General features: G+C 36.5%; 3 protein-coding genes across 3 annotated transcripts in view; 2 read left to right on the plus strand and 1 right to left on the minus strand.

The window, feature by feature from the left end:
• The first annotated feature begins 879 nt into the window (after nt 1–879).
• Nucleotides 880–2304, plus strand: LOC113500199. The gene has a single exon (XM_026880909.1). It carries the CDS (start codon nt 880–882, stop codon nt 2302–2304), a length of 1425 nt encoding a protein of 474 aa, XP_026736710.1.
• Nucleotides 2305–4328: 2024 nt separating this feature from the next.
• Nucleotides 4329–10771, plus strand: LOC113500016 (zinc finger BED domain-containing protein 4-like). Its single transcript, XM_026880660.1, has 2 exons — nt 4329–8379; nt 8973–10771. The coding sequence occupies exons 1-2, from the start codon at nt 8160–8162 to the stop codon at nt 10664–10666; spliced, it is 1914 nt and encodes a 637-aa protein (XP_026736461.1). The 5' UTR covers nt 4329–8159; the 3' UTR covers nt 10667–10771.
• Nucleotides 10772–10855: 84 nt separating this feature from the next.
• The window catches only part of LOC113500019, a 30762-nt gene continuing 24393 nt past the window's right edge, over nt 10856–17224 (minus strand). The window contains exons 2-4 of the mRNA XM_026880663.1: nt 15661–15766; nt 14510–14752; nt 10856–11511 (exon numbers count right to left, since the gene is read on the minus strand). Of these exons, the coding sequence (XP_026736464.1) occupies nt 11377–11511; nt 14510–14752; nt 15661–15766 (484 nt within the window). The 3' untranslated portion in view covers nt 10856–11376. The remainder of the gene's footprint in view (nt 11512–14509; nt 14753–15660; nt 15767–17224) is intronic.

The following is a 17224-nucleotide window of genomic DNA, read 5'->3' on the forward strand; positions in this document are numbered from 1 at the left end:
AGCTCATCTGTGTTGACTATTAGGGTAGACCGAGGCGAATCGGATCAAGGGGTGAATCGGATCAAAATAAGAAATTCGTTAATATTTTGAACATCGCGTGGCACGGAACAACAAACGACTAGCGTCTCGCGAGCTCCTCTTACCCCGCGCCCCCCGCCATCGCCAGTTTTTTGTTGCGAGTAGGCAGTTAGCGCCAGCGCGTCGGGAGAGCGAGCCGGGTGTATGTGTACGTTACAATTTTGGCGCTGATCTAAGGTAGGTACTTACGATTTATTTGATTTATTCTAAGGATTTATGTTGCAATATTTAATTATATAGCTTATTCTAATGGGGTAGGGGTCTAGTTTACTAAACGCTTTAATTTTTGAAGTAAATATTATTGGTTACTGACTAAAATATTTATTTCGTAAGTCTTTAATATGGGGCTATTCGGATCACGTTATCGGGGGCGAATCGGATCGCCTTTTTAACTATTTATTTTGGTCTTTAATTGTAGTTGGTGTTAATAAAGCATTTATATTTCTTTGTAGATGGTTCGCACGTATATAAAAAAAAACACAAGCGGGAGAGTGGCCGGAAGAAAAAATGGTAGAAGCCGCGAATAAAGTTCTGTGTAAAGAATTAACTTTACGTCGGGCTGCTGAAATATATAAATTACCATACACAACTTTACAAAGAAGAGTCTCCTTTTCTAGAGGTGTCATTAAGACACGTGGTGGTCAGCCAGCTTTTGATGAAAATGCTGAAAAAGTTCTAGTAAACCGTTTATTAGACTTAGCGAGTCGTGGCTTCGGAATCACGCCTAAGGCAGTTCGAAAATATGCTTTTGAATTTGCAGAACGTCAAAATATTGAACACAAATTCAACAAAAATCTAGGAATGGCTGGTCAGGACTGGTTTCATCGGTTTATGAAAAGAAATAAGGAATTAACTATTCGAAAACCAGAAGGATTATCAAGAGCCAGGATTGATGGCATGAAAAGGGAAAAAGTGACAGAATTCTACAAGATTTTGGAGACAGTAATAGATAAAAATAATTTAAGAGGAAGACCTGAATGCGTGTACAATGTGGACGAAACAGGGATTCCACTTAATAATCGACCACCAAACATTATAGCTCAAAAAGGTGCAAAAGATGTTGTCAGTGTCACAAATGTTGAACGTGGCGAAAATGTAACCGTCTTAGCTTGTATGAATGCAACAGGTCAGTACATACCGCCATTTGTTCTGTTTAAGGGTGTGCGCAAACGCGATGATTTTCTTGTGGGTATGCCGCCCGGTACTGAAATTGTTATGACAGAAAAGGGATGGATAAATGAAGAAGCTTTTCGTGTATGGTTGCAACATTTTAATCGCTACCGTACCCAAGGAAAAGTTATACTCATCTTGGATGGACATGCGTCTCACACGACCTACTCAGTGGTAGACTTATGTGAAACTTTAGATATTGAGCTTGTTCTCCTCCCACCACACACATCGCATGCTCTCCAACCTCTCGATGTATCATTTTTCAAACCGCTCAAATCATACTACCATCAACAAGCTACATCATGGCAACATGCACATCCAAATCAAGGGATCACAAAGGTTGTTTTTGGAGGGATTTTTAAACAGGCTTGGAACCAGGCTGCCACCGTTGGAAATGCTGTAAAGGGGTTTGAAAAGACTGGAATATTTCCACTAAATGCTAATGCAATCCCTGACCACAAGTTTATTGGTGAACAAGGGTTAGATATTGTGGAGAACCAATTAAAATCTCCTAGTATACAAGAAGTGCAATCTAGTACCGAACCAGTACAGCCAGAACTAGCTACAAATATAGAACCGTTGCCATCTACCAGTTCTCAACAGCCTACTACAGCACAATCACCCGGCACTTCTGAAATTATTAAAGAAATTCTTCCCTCACCCTTTAAGACACCACCAGCCCCAGTTAAGAAACGAAAAACTACAAAACCAATTTTGCATTTGACATCATTGCAAAGTAAGATCAATCTTCAGCAAAAAGAAAGACTGAAAAGACTTAAGACTGACAAAGAAGCTGTGGAAGATAAGGAAAATACTTCGGATTATAGAGAAAATATTAAGAAAAAGAAAAATAAAAGTACACCGAAGACCAAAGTTAAGGGTTCATCTGCAAGACAGAGAAATTGGCATTGCATTTACTGCTCAGAAGTATTCATTCATCCACCGTCAGAGGATTGGATTCAGTGCCATGCATGCGAAGAATGGTGCCATGAGAAATGTGCTGATACGGGAGGGAAAAAAGGCCCGTACATATGTGATTTATGTGTTCAAAATTAATATTGATCTCATTATTGATTATTTAATTATTTTTTCGTATTTTCAATGCATATAGTCTTTAGAATGTTTTTTTTTTGTTATATTTTATTCATGATCCCATTCGCCCCGAGAATTGGGGCGAATCGGATATTTCTCTCTTTGAAGTTTTTATTAAATATTTAAAAGAATTTATCATAAATTTAAGTTTTAAAATGTTTATTTAGTAGCTGAATTGTTACTTATGACTATTTTCTTAATAAAAGTTGCATATATTTAATTTTAGTATGATTTTCATATTCCCATATATTTATTGATCCGATTCGCCTCGGTCTACCCTATATTATTAGACGGTATTTATATTATTTTAACTTGGTTTGACATGGTTTGTGGTGTTTTTATGAACTATATTTTATGCATAACAGTATAATCGAATGGATTTGATATGTTTTTGTGTATGGTGACTTTGTGTTTTGAGTTTATTTTGGTCGGTAAACTGATGTATGCTGTGGCATACATTGCCAAATTCGTAATGAAAGACCCTTCGTTTTATCTGTATGACACAGCATACATTGCCAAGTTTGTAATGAAATGCTTTATTTGTAATTTGCAAGATACCGCATGTATTTGTGATTTGGAATTGCTTTTTATTTTTGGTTTAAGCATGTTTTTTTGTTTCTTTGTTGCCAGCAAACGCTACTAACTCGAGGTGGTAGAATATTAGCTCTTGTGCCTGCTGAAAATGCACCCTCTGACGATAGCGAGCGCTCAGATGTCGAAGAGGAATTTCGTGTACGTACCCCGCTTTCTTCATTTTCTTCTCCAGCACCTTCTATTCATTCTTCCTTGGAAAGACTAAACATTTTAGATGATGACGAACATTACAACAGCGACAATGTTCCACTTACGCCCATTTTTCAAACAGTATATTCAAGTCCGTCTTTAGAACCAAATTGCAATAAAGTACCGGTGCTGAGTGATATTCCATCACTCCCAACAACTCCTCTTACTCCAGTAAATCCACCAAATCCAAAAACCAGATCCCGACGTCGTCAGCCCACCGTTCCTGTCCTGAAAAGACCGAGACTAATGAAAAAAATTACTTTGAACTATCAGTGGAAAAAAGCCGTTTTTCGACACAGAGCTATTATAGAAGAAGACTCCAATTATACAGATGTTCCGGATATATCAGCGATGGATTATTTTTATAAATTTTTTTCGCCAGACATTCTAACAGATATCGTAGAGCAAACAAATTCTTACTCAATAGGAAACACTGGACGTTCACTTGGTTTGACGGAAGATGAGCTTCGCGATTTTCTAGCCATACATATTATAATGGGGGTCGTGAATATGCCAGCATATACGGACTTTTGGAGTTTACGATACAGGTATAACTTAGTAGCAGATTTGATGACACTAAAACGATATCAACAAATACGTCGCAATTTGCACTTCGTTGACAATAATATACAGGATTCCGACCGATATTACAAAGTGAGGCCATTTGTGCAGAAAGTAAGACAAAATTGTCTAGCACAGGAAAATGAACGGAAGTTTAGTATAGACGAGATGATGATTCCGTATAAAGGAACCAAAGCTGGAAAACGCCGTCAATATATGAAGGACAAACCCAACAAGTGGGGTTTCAAAAATTATGTCCGCGCCGGAGTCTCAGGCATGGTATATGATTTTCTTCTTTATGGTGGCGAAGATACATTCAGATTTTACACGTTTTCAGATAAGGAAGCTTCTATAGGTTTCGGAGGACGAATTGTAATCGCTTTATGTCAAAGCATAAAATTCAAACCGGCTTTTGTTTTCTGTGACATTTTTTTTTCCTGCCCTGAGCTGTTCTACATTCTACGCGAAGAATACGGTATATTTGGTTTGGGGACTATAAGAAACAATAGACTTAGAGGAGCAGAAAAAGTGTTGCCTTCAGAGAAAGAGATTCAAAAATAGATTATCGGTAGTGAGATGGAACGATAACAAACCTGTTACCCTAATTAGTTCATATGTAGGCGTAGAACCTGTCGAAAAAATGAAAAGATACTGTAAGGAGACAAAAAGCAAAATCGATGTCGACTGTCCCCAAATAGTCAAGGAGTATAATAAACATATGGGGGGAGTCGACTTAGCCGACATGCTTATATCTCTCTATAAAACACCATTTAAAAGTAGGCGTTGGTACATAGGTATTTTTGTTCAAATACTTGACATATGCATAAATAATGCCTGGCTTTTATATAGGCGGGATCAAGCTCAATCAAGCAAGCAATATATACCTCTAAAAGATTTTAGGTACGAAATATACGAAGGCCTGAAAAAATTTGGTCGTGCTGATAAAAATGACAAAGCCAGAAAAGATGTGCCATCAGCTAACCCAGTGGAATCGTTACGATACGATGCCATTGGTCATTTTATGATAATGACCACTCAAGGCAGGTGCAAGCTATGTCAGAAGCTTACCACTGTATTGTGCATGAAATGCAAAGTGCGGCTATGTTTCGTAACAGGGAAGAATCCCAGAAACTGTCAATTAGATTACCATGTAAAGGCGTAAATTAGTCATTTCAGTTCAATAAACGTTTATACTATTATTATCTTTTGTATTTTTTTTGCTATTCCTGCTCCTGGATAAACTCCCGTCGAAATTTCATAAGTTTTAGGACTGGACACACAGGATTAGTCACTGCACTTGGCAATGTATATCCCAGCATACACGACTTTGATCCCTTGGTTTTCTATTCACTTGGCAATGTATGCTGTGTCATACATGAGTTTTCAGGAAAACTGAAACGTAAAGATATTTTTTCGTATTTTTTTGTAATGCCTTAAAACGTCTTAGACCCGATTTCAATAAAAAAAATCGGTTTATGTAAAAAAAAAAATTCTGCCAAATTAAGGGTTAAAAATGTTCGTTAGTGGAACTAATATTAAATGATGCCGAGCCCCTTCCTGATGAAGTTGAAAAAGTGAGAACAGATCTTTTTGGCGAACTGGTGTCAAGATTTTCGTCATTAGAAAATAGCCGGACATACACAGTATGCATGTTTCTCGACCCTAGATATAAGCTTTACTTCGAAAACGAGGCAACGGCAGATAATACAAAAAAACATGTGATAGGATTAGTGACCAACCTCATAAGAGAAGCTGAAGCTACTACTGGAAAAGACAATCAAATTGATCAACCAACAAATGAAGGAAATTACGAAAGAGGTGAACATTTGGAAGCATTACCACAAAAAAATGCAAAACATTCGGCCGGCTGGCACTGCTTACTCCAGGGCTGTTGTAGAAGTACAGCGGTATTTGGATGACAAAGTCGTCAACATCAATGAGTCTCCATGGCAGTGGTGGGCATTAAACAAAAATTCATATCCCCACTTAGCAATATTGGCTCGGCTTAAACAAAATGCACTAGCTACCTGTGTGCCCTGCGAGCGACTTTTTTCTGTAGCAGGAAATATTCTGTCCGAGCGAAGAACACGTTTAGGTGTTAGAAAAGTACAACAGATGCTGTTTATAAAAGAAAAGAAAAAAATAATTTAGATAAAAAGAATAAAAAATAATGTAAAAAGTGTAAAAAAAAGATAAAAAAAAAAACAAAAAGAAATTAAAAAAAACTTATTGATGTAAATATTTAGTACCTAGGTATAATAGTACAGTAAATTTGATTTTGTAAATAAAATCAATTATTGAAACCTTCTAAATACGCCAGCTTTTCTGACAAAAATTGTTGCTACGTACCTATTTGAAGTATTTGATACGTACAAATTATTATTCTATTAATACCATATTATGTTATTAAATAAGCTGACAGTCCTAAGCCTGTATAAAGTTTTCAATAAGATTTACTTAATTTAAAATATTTTAAAATGAAGAATAGCTATGAATACCCCTAGGTACACATAGTCTGATTAAGTCTGATAGACGTTTATAATCCATAAAACGAAAATACTCCATTACTTGCGAAGACTCGCTAGTTACGAAACGTTCATAAACTTGAGACGCCTAAATACTCGTGGACCTAGTTTTTGGAATAAGTATTTAGACGGACGCGTACTTCTAAGACTCAGTACGCATTTTACCTAGTATATCTCACCTCTAGATAGAACCCCAAATTACGGAATATAAACGATGGAACACTGACCCATAACATCAAAGAGCCAAGGGGCCAACATGTGAGGCTTTCTCTGATTTTAGAAACATGAGTTTTATTGCATGATTTTAAGATGCTTTCTGCTTGCTTTTATGTAAAGACAATTTGCGCCGCGGTCCACATACACGCGGTGGACGCAATGCGGGTAGGGTGCGTATTAGGGTGGGTCAAAAATTATTTTTTTCGTTTTTTAAAAAGGCTCAGCGATAAAAAGGTGCTAAATGGTTTACTTAATTCATATGTAAAATTATATTTCATTATTTTAATTTTAACTGCCTCCGGCTTCTAAAATAAATTTTTGAAAAAGCTTAAATTTGACTGTGTTTCCGACACTTTTTTCGAGTTATCGATGTCCAGTTTCGTACTATACGTATAGATTTTGATGACTACAAATAAAGGAAGACGTTTGCTTGGCTTAATTCAAGGTCACGAGTAAGGAGGCCCGCGAACGTACGCGAAATAGTTGGAAGTGTCCCTTGTTTGGTGATCTATGTGATATAAAAGACAACATTTTGCCAAGCTATGAAGATGTGATGAAGTTTTATGAGTGGACCAGACACAAGTTAAAACATGAGAGGGAAACTAAAAAAGAGCCAACGTATAAAGAAATCGAAGCCATTGTAGTTCCAAAATTGATAGAAATATGGGTGAGATCTTCTATTCCTGCTGTAGAACCAAAACGTGTGAAGATAATGTTACAAACATATCATTTAAAGTGCAAAAACTTACTTAAATCTCACCCAAAAATACCCGAAAACAAGATGAAGGAATTTCGTCTTGGAAGTAAAGTGCTATTTGATATTGCGGCTTGCAAGTGTAGAGATTTACTTCAATGTGCTTGTCCTAAAAACAAAAAAATACCTATTAAGCCGGGTACACATTGGTGCAATGTAACATGTAATGCAACATGCAATGCAAGAATTTGACGTCCACATTGCTGCAATGCAATTATCATGTAAAGTAACAGAATTCCCATAGTGTAGACGCCTTGCGCGCACGAACCGCGTCTACTACGCGCACGAACAGATTGTTGCAACTCTTGCGCGTAGCGACCCGAAATTTGTCGGTTTTTTCCCCGAACACAAAGAGGCGCGCAGTATGCGCGGAGCGTCAGTGTGGACAGGTTGTGTGGTGTGTACCAGGGATGTTGCGAACATTCGCATCTGCATCCGCAAATGCGGAACATCCGCATTGTTTTGGACATCTGCATCTGCAGCCGCATCCGCATTAATCAATGCGAATGTTCATGCGGATGCGAATATTATACAAGTAGCGACAAGAAAGAAACTGGGCGGGGCCGGTGATTGACGCGTGCCGGTCGCACGTGACAATAACCAATGGGAGCGAAGAAATTAGTGACAAGATTCGACACGTTTGTATGTTTTCGCTAGTGCATCATTTGTTTGTTCCTTGCAAGTGCAAGTGAATAAATACGTGTTTGTTTGCGTTGTGAAGTGAAAGTGAACTACTTATCGTATCATAAAGATAAATAGGTATTATTAATGTTATTGTGATACAGTGTGTAAATAAGAAGATTTTACAAGAAAACTTTATATTATTTAAGACTAATATCCATAAGATCACAGGGTAACTTCTATTATATTACGCCGGTAATACGTTTTATTGTAGGAAAAAATATCGTTTTATGACGAAATTCGTTATTTTTCCAGTGTGATTCCCGTTATTGATAGTTTATCTAACTATTTAGTCAACAATGTCACCACCGATCAAAAGTAATGTATGGGATTATTTTGAACCAAATAAAGAAGACCAGGATAAAGCTGATTGTAAAATATGCAAAAAAAGCTACCTTCGCAAGGGCCGCACCACGTCGTCTTTAAAAAACCATCTTAAGTCGATGCACTCAGAAGAATTTTCTACATTTGAGAACTTTAGTAAAGAAAAAAAATTACAACAGATGAAATCTGACGCAAGTAAGTTTCATAATTAATAGTTTTAATTAATAAATATTTACTTGAGGCATTGTTTGGTTAGTTTAATAAAAGAATAGTTTTAGTTGTGGTTTATTGGCTAAGTTTCCACTCAATATTATAGTTATTTGCTGTCATATAAAACGTCAGTTGTAAAAAGACTAATATATGTAATTCATTTATCTACTTTTTTATTGTTTCAAAATAAAACAACCTGTACATAAATGTATATTTTTAATATGATATTAAAATATGAATAGTGAATTATTTAACTCAAAAACTATTCGGCTGATTGCAAAAAATTTATCACTATCAAAAAGTGTACCTTTTCTTTTTAGTGTAGTTTAGCTTCACGCTATATTTAATGTTAATGCCAGAAAACATTAGGGATCCTTCCTTCTTATAAATATTTATAAGGAATAAACTCCTTTTATTTTTATTTTTTGCAATATAAGTTGGACATTTGATTTTGAAAGTTATTTACAAAAATATATAGAAAGATTTTCTGGTGTTTTAAAATGTCCTCACTTTTTAATTACTTTTAAGTAAATAGTTTTTTACAACGAAAATTTTTATTTATTTGTGTATTTTTTCAGATAAAGTTACCACTCCTCTGCAAGAATCAAAGAAACAACTTTCATTAGAGGAAGTGGTTCTAAAAGAAAAGAAGTGGGACGTCAATAACTTGAATTCTAAAAAAATTTATAAACTCATTGGAGAAATGATTGCACTTCAAAATTTACCGTTTAATTTTGTTGAAGGGCTAGGTTTTCGTAGACTGATGCAAGAATTAGCACCAAGATATAACTTTAGGGGACGCAATTTTTTTACAGATTTTGTATGCAAGGAATTATATAGCAAAGTGGCTCAAAAAGTTAAAGGATTAATCGAAAATTTTGATAACATGTCGTTTACGTCTGACATTTGGTCGGATCCTAGCTCAAACGCTTCTTTGCTTAGCCTGACTTGCCATGGAATTGCAGAAAACTTTGATAGATCATCGATAATATTGAAATGTGAGACATTTGACGGCCGTCACACTGGTGACTTAGTTGCTGAAAAATTCAGTAACATGCTTTCTGAATGGAACATTAAAAAACAACAACTGCATTGCCCAATCAGAGATGAAGGTTCTAATATGAAACGAGCCGCGCGATTAGCAGCATTAAATGATATAGACTGTACTGTTCACAAGATACAACTGGCTATCCGTAGTTGTTTAGGTTCTCAAGAAAACATAAAAATACTAAAACAAAAATGTAAGAGAATTTCGACCCATTTCAATCACTCTACCATTGCCCAGAAACAACTGCAATCAATTCAGGATAGACTGAATCAACCGCACCTGAAAGTGTTTCAAGATTGTGTAACACGATTGAACAGTACATTCTACATGTTCGAGCGTTTTTCAAAGATAAAGGATGCTCTGTGCCTTTACATGAATGATAATGAAATTGACCCTGTTCTACCAGAAGAATGTTTCATTCAATTACTGGGAACTTTTGAGGAAGCAACACGGGAACTGAGCAGCTCTTCTGCTCTTATTTCATCTGTGATACCGATAATACAAATGCTTGAAAAAAAAGTTGATGACTATTTAACAAGATCGCAAGAGTTTGATCCGATTCGTCAGGCTGTAACGACTTTGAAAAACGAACTTTCTACAAAGTTTTCTAGCTTGGGAGAAAACAATTTATATACCATCGCTACCTACTTAGATCCTCGCTATAAGCACAATTTTTTCACACCGGTGACTGAAGAAAAGATTAAAGATGACATTATAAAAATGATAAATATTGAGAATGACAATTTTGAATCAGTTAATACCAATGCCAAAAGGGCTAAAATAACTGATTGCATGGAAAATGAAACAGAACAACTAGGACCAGGGACTTCAGGTTTCAACAAAAAGCCATGCTTAAAAAACGACCTGGCTATGATGTTAGATTCGTCGAGTGAAGACGAAAGTCAAGATGAGCCAGAAAATAGTAGCGTTGAAGTTGTATTAAAAAAAGAGTTACTTGCTTACCGTACTAAAAAAGAAAAAAAAAGAATAAATGTGAGTGAAAATCCTTTAAACTGGTGGAGTGTACATCGAGGGGAATTCAAGGTATTATCGCCGATAGTACGAAGATTTTTATCTGCTCCAACGGGCAGTGTTCCTAGCGAACAACTATTTAGTAGCGCGGGATTAATTTACGAACCTCTGCGTAACAGACTAGAACCAGAAAAGGCGGCAATACTACTCTTCATCAAGTATAATGCTCCTATTTTTAAATTCAACTATTGATATAAAAAAACAGAAGGTGTTCAGTTACATTATACATGACTTATATTTTTAACATAAAAATAAGTACTTAATTATGTTTGATTACAATAAAAATGTTAATAATTACGTTGTCATTGTTTTAATTCTTCATGGATAGACTTTATTTACATAATATCTTATACATCCGCATCCGCATCTGCATCTGCGGATGTGAGCCTGCTAAACTCCGCATCCGCATCCGTATCCGCGGATGTGAAAATATCGGCATCTGCAACATCCCTGGTGTGTACGGCTAGACGCGCGCGAACATGGAACAAGACGACGCTACTGCGGCGGAGGAGGCGGTTACATTTACATGGAGTGAAGAAAAAGTGCTTCAATTAATTGAAGTGTACAGATCAAAGGAAATTTTGAGGAATATTTCTCATAGGTAGTAGTGATCTCATATCTTCATTATTTTGCCTACGTGTGTCTTCATTCGTATCTTCAGTGTCATTCATATATGTATTTCTAGAGTGACGTCTCAAATAATTATGTAAAAGGACAATTGCCATAACCACTAGCTCAGCTTTATCAGGCTGTAAAAGCATTGGTTTTCTGAGAACTCTAAAGACAGACGATATGATACCAAATGCATTTTCAACAGTTCTTCTGGCTCTGCTTAGCCTGTAGTTGAATACTCTCTTTGAAGTGCCTTTTGGATGTGCCCCAGCATATGGTTTCATCAGATTTTAACTTAAAGCAAAGGCACTATCACCCACAAAGAAATATGGTATTGGAATATGTCTCCGTGGGAGTGAATCAGGTGATGGAAGGTTTATTGTACGATCTTCTATCATTTCACAGAGTTTTGTATCTTTAAAGATTAGGGTGTGTCATTTTTTTCAACTTTCGAATATTTACATTTAATACCTCTCAAAAGTTGCTATCTTGGGTGTCATTAAAAATAACATTAATATTTTTTTTATACATACCTACTTATGGCTCGCTCAACGACCTTGAAGTTTTATAAAAATAGTGAAATTTCGTTCGGTTTTGGCAGGTTACATTTCTTACTTCTATGCACTTAAAACAGTTATTTGATAATATTTTATTAAAACTGCATCGTCAGTAATACGACAGAGTAAAAAAAAGGAATCTTTCCATTCTGTTGTTTTTAATACCTACTTTTACGTGAGAGCGCGCCCGCCCCCTGCGTCCCTCCCGCTTTACTCCGTTTCGCGCTTGTCAGTGAGGCGCAAGACTTGTTTACGAGTGGGTGTGTTTGATTGATTGGTACATACATTGTTATCTGTTTGCATTGTTTATAATAATATCCAAACTATCGATATTACTGCCCAAAAATGACGTCACTGACTCGAAAAAAAACAAAGTTGCGTGTTATAGAAAAGTTTCCTGAGAAGATGAAATGTAATAACCTACCAACTTACGAAGATGTTTTAAGACATTATGAATGGGTGCGTCATGAAATGAAGCGCTCAAATAATAAAGAACCTCAAGCAAAACGTATCAGTTCCGAAGTTGTTCGAGCCATTATTGAAATATGGAACAAAGCATCAATTCCAACTGTTACTGAGGTTAGAGTGAATCAGCTTTTACTAAGTTACTGCAATCAATATCGACAGTTATTGAAGAACTATGATAGAGTACCCAAGAGTCAGTCATATTTAGATAAAATACATAATTTTATCACAAAATCTGCCGAATTATTCGATATTGCTTCGTGCAAATGCAAGGAATTTAGGGCTTGTAAATGTGGGAAAAGCAAGACCATTCCTGTTAAAGAACGCTCGTTTCTTGTTGATCAGAGGACACTAAGACGTATGGCTATTGGAAACATTGACGCAGAAACTACCAAAAAGCTTCAGAATAAATGTGAAAGGTCACAAAGACAACAAAAGTCTATGGAACCACAACCTTGTACTTCCAAGTCGATTTGTATGAGCTCGTCGGATAATGAAGCTGAAATATCGATTGAAGATGAAGATTATCAGCATAAAGATACATCAAATAAAGGTAGGAAGAGAAAAATGCCATCAATAGCTTTAGATAAACTGTCGGAAATTTGTGATCGCTACGGAGTTTCTTATAGAGCAGGCGCTGCCATTGCTTCCGCCACCTTAAGTGACACAAAAGATAAATCTTCGAATTCACCTCCTACTGTCATAGACCATAATAAACTGAGACGCGAGAGAGTTAAAAGACGACGTACATTGTTAAAAAATAGAAAGTTGGAGACACTAGAGGCATTATTTTTTGACGGGCGGAAAGACCAGACGTTGTATTGCGTCAAAGATAAAAATAAGTTCTATCGCCGGATTAGAGTTGAAGAACACATTACAATGATACAGGAACCGGGATCAATTTACCTCGGTCATGTAACTCCACCTACTGGTACGTCTAAAGATATCGAGCAAGCAATGTTTTCATATCTCTCTGAAAAAAACATAAATCTCGATTCATTGGTGGCGATCGGTTGCGACGGAACAAATACTAATACTGGGCGTAAAAATGGAATTATTGTTCAACTTGAGAGACGGTTTGGAAAGCCAATGCAGTGGCTTATCTGCCAACTGCATGCTAATGAATTGCCGTTGCGGCATTTGATTCAACACTTAGATGGAAAAACAACAGGGCCCGTCGCTTTTTCAGGACCTATTGGTAAGTTGCTAAAAACTTGTGAAACTAGAGAAATCACTCGATTTGAACCAGTCGCCGTTTGTTTACCAGACCTATCAAAGATAAAATTAAGCTCGGATCAACAATATTTATACGATATGTGTGTGGCAGTGTCAACTGGATCGGTTAGCTACGATTTAGCAAAACGGTTTCCTGGTAAAATGTCACATGCTAGATGGCTCACGACTGCTAATAGAATATTACGGCTGTATGTTTCTACAGAACAGCCGACAAATGAACTGATGTTAATGGCAAATTATATTTGCAAAACATACAGTCCAACTTGGTTCCAGATTAAAATAAACAGCTCATGTAAAGACGGAGCTAGAAATTTATGGTTTCTCATTAAAAGCTCAAGATATCTATCTGACGACATAAAGGCTTTATTGGATCCAGTAATAGAGCGGAACGCATATTTCGCTCATCCCGAAAACTTATTGCTATCGATGCTAACCGATGACAACAAGCATATAAGAGAACTTGGTTGCAGAAGAATTATAAAAGCTCGTAGTTTGCGACAAGCGACGATGATGAGGTCTTTTGTTATTCCAAAAATTAATTTGGAATGCCAAAATTATTACGACATGATTGATTGGCAAAACAAGTCTCTTGTTTTAACAGAACCTCCGCTATTGCGTAATTTGGAAACAGATGATCTAAAAAAAATTGTAGTTGAAGGAAATATCGAGAAATTCGACTTTCCAAAGTTTCCCTGTCACACTCAGTCTGTGGAAAGATGTGTTAAATTGACAACGGAAGCTGCAGGTTCTGTGGCAGGACAAGTTGCCAGAGAAGGTTATATTGCTTGCAAGCAAAACTCTAGGCAAATAATGCCAAAATTCAATTCCAAAAAAGATTTTAAATAACATATTTTTCTAATAAAAACTTGATTATATTTACTTGTTATCATTGTATTTCCTTATTTACATATTTATTTAAAGAAACACGTAATTTGGTACAAAGGGATGTGAATAAAAATACATTAGAACAGACTTAGAACTTTACACTTTTTTTTTCTTTTTTCAATCATTAATGTCGCTTGAGCGAGCCAAAAGTATATTAATTTCCAACATTTTTTGTCATTTTCTAGTTACTATTGTTGCCCTTCAACTTTTGAGAGGTATTACGCAAAGAAATAACAAACTTTTTTTTCTCCATACAATGGTGACACACCCTATTAAAGATGCCACCATCTGAAATCCTTCCTTGGCATCCCACATCTACAAATAGAAAATTATAATCGGCGTCAACCAAAGCAAAAAGAACGATGCTAAAGAAGTTTTTATAGTTGTAGAATTCAGTTCCACTTTTGATAGGTGCCTCAAGCACAACATGTTTTCCGTCCAGTGCCCCTAAACAGTGTGGAAAATTCCATTTCTCTTCAAACTGTTTGCTTATGTTCAACCAAGTTTCTTCTGTCGTTGGAAGCTAAAACAAAAAACTTTTATTTAATTTATGGCTACGAGACAGTCATTGTACTTAGTAGCCCAACACTCGCTGGTGACAATTTTTGAGGTGCCATTATAGTGAGCATCTCTTGATTTTATTGCTAGCTATATTGAACTAGACTAAAAAACGAACTAAATATTTAGTCGTTTCGACATTTGTCCATCGGTGCCACGATACCTACCTTCCTGGAGAGTTATATCTACTATCTAGTAGTTTATATGAAGAGATGGGACCTACAGTTATAAATTATTTTTATGTTTTTCAGGAGGCGGTTCAACAACCGATTAATGAAGAAAATCTGCAGAACGAATTTGCTACTCCACGTACACGGTATGAACCTACGCGAGCTAAACAAGCAAAGAAAGATGAAAGCAGCAGTGTACTGGCCGATGTAGTGGGCATATTACAAACTACTGCCAATAAGTTGGGAAATTCAGGCGCTCCAGATTTAACTACAACTTTCGCTTCCTATATATCAGCTAAAATGAATACTTATTCCCTTCAAACCAGGAATTCGGTCGAACATGGAATTTTTGAAATTTTGATGAAGGCTGACAGAGGTTATTATGAATCATCATATCGACAGCAGGATAACTACCCCAGTTCATACCAAGAATCCTATTATGCATCACAGAAGAAAGGACAAGATTATGTGGATATGTTAATCGTCCTGGAACTTCCGAATTTAATCGTCCCTCGCCTTCCGCGCAAACTCCAGATACAAATCAAGCCGGACGCTATGGCTATACCACGGCAAGGAACGAAGAATATATGAACCAACAGCCATCGTCTGTAACGTCACTAGAATCTAACCAATCCTATGACGACTTTAATGATTTGATGTGATAATACTGTTCTTTAATTGACTTATTAAGAATGAAACTTACCTTGATATAATCTTTTAATTCCTCAATTATGGCGGAGCATACTTCTGTAATAATGCCACTTATGGCTTGTTTTGATACTCTGAAGGTATACTGTAAACTTGTGTACAAGCCCCGCACGTTGATATTGCGACTGGCGGCCATCTTAGTGACGTAGTCGAACTGTCAGTACCGTTCGCAAGGTCAGGCAGCGCTTACGTGTATTGAGTACGTCTACCGAGTGTTTTTTAAGTTTCGTTATTCTGTTTGTTATTTTGTTAAGTTTTTGTTGTTTTTGTTTTGTGATTGTTATATTCTGTTAAAATGAGTAAGAAAGTTATTAACAGCCGTGCTCGTGAAATGATAATTAAAGTGGACAAATACTTTTTAAAGGAGAAAGAGGACTCTAAGTTACTTATTCAAAATATAAACCGTTCCCTTAAAAATGCTTCGGACACTGCTGAGGACATGTTAATTTCCAAGCAACTTGTGACGGACATTTTAAATGTGTTACAAAAATCTACCAAAGTGACGGAACGAGTAGTGTGTGCTAAGGGCATTGCAAAAAATACAGTGACAAAATTACGACGAGAGCATGAGTCTGCAACAGCTAGTGGCAGCAAAATGAAAACCCCTCCAAAAGCAAAGAGACGAAGAAAGGAATATTTCGACGGATTTTCCTTAACTGCATTAAGAAATATAATTCACAGTATGTATATAGTGAGAAAAGAAATACCAACCATGCGCAAGATCTTGGCAGCTGCAAAAACAGACTTAAATTACACAGGCAGTGAAACCACACTACGAAAAATAATCAAAAGTGATTTAGGATACCAATTTAAAAGGTGCTACCAAAAAAGACTGGCTCTAATAGAAAGGCCACAAATTCAGGCATGGAGGGCTAGATATTTACGTCGCATGAAAGACAATGACTTGTTAGGTGCGAACAAGAAACCTGTTATTTATCTCGATGAAACATGGATACACGCACACTACACCGTAAAAAAATGTTGGCAAACACCAACCGATGTTGGAGTGAGACGGAACGATAGCCCGGGACGTCGCTGGATAATAGTGCACGCAGGGAGTGAAGCCGGTTTTGTAGATAATGCTCTGTTACCTAATGTTTAAGGCAGACACAAAAACCGGCGACTATCACGAACAAATGAATGCCGAAAATTTTACAAAGTGGCTGACTGAAAAGCTTTTGCCTAACATACCTATCAATTCAATTATTGTAATGGACAACGCCCCTTATCATAGTAAGGAAGAAAATAAAACTCCAAATATGAACAGCAAGAAACAAGTAATGGTTGAGTGGCTCCAAGCTCATAACATAGAATTTCCAGATAATTCTACAAAACCGGAGTTATATTTAATAATAAAACAAAACAAACCGCCGAAAAATTTCAAAATCGACAAGTTGTTAGCTGATCATGGCCATGAAGTATTAAGATTGCCTCCATACAACTGCGACCTCAACCCCATTGAGTATATTTGGAATTTATTATAACAGAGGGTTTCAGAAAAAAATGTGGAGCAGTTAGAGTCTAAAATTGAATCCTTGACCCTCGAGGCGTTGGCGTCA

This window comes from Trichoplusia ni, chromosome 13 (assembly GCF_003590095.1).
Source record: "Trichoplusia ni isolate ovarian cell line Hi5 chromosome 13, tn1, whole genome shotgun sequence".
NCBI classification, from domain to species: domain Eukaryota; kingdom Metazoa; phylum Arthropoda; class Insecta; order Lepidoptera; family Noctuidae; genus Trichoplusia; species Trichoplusia ni.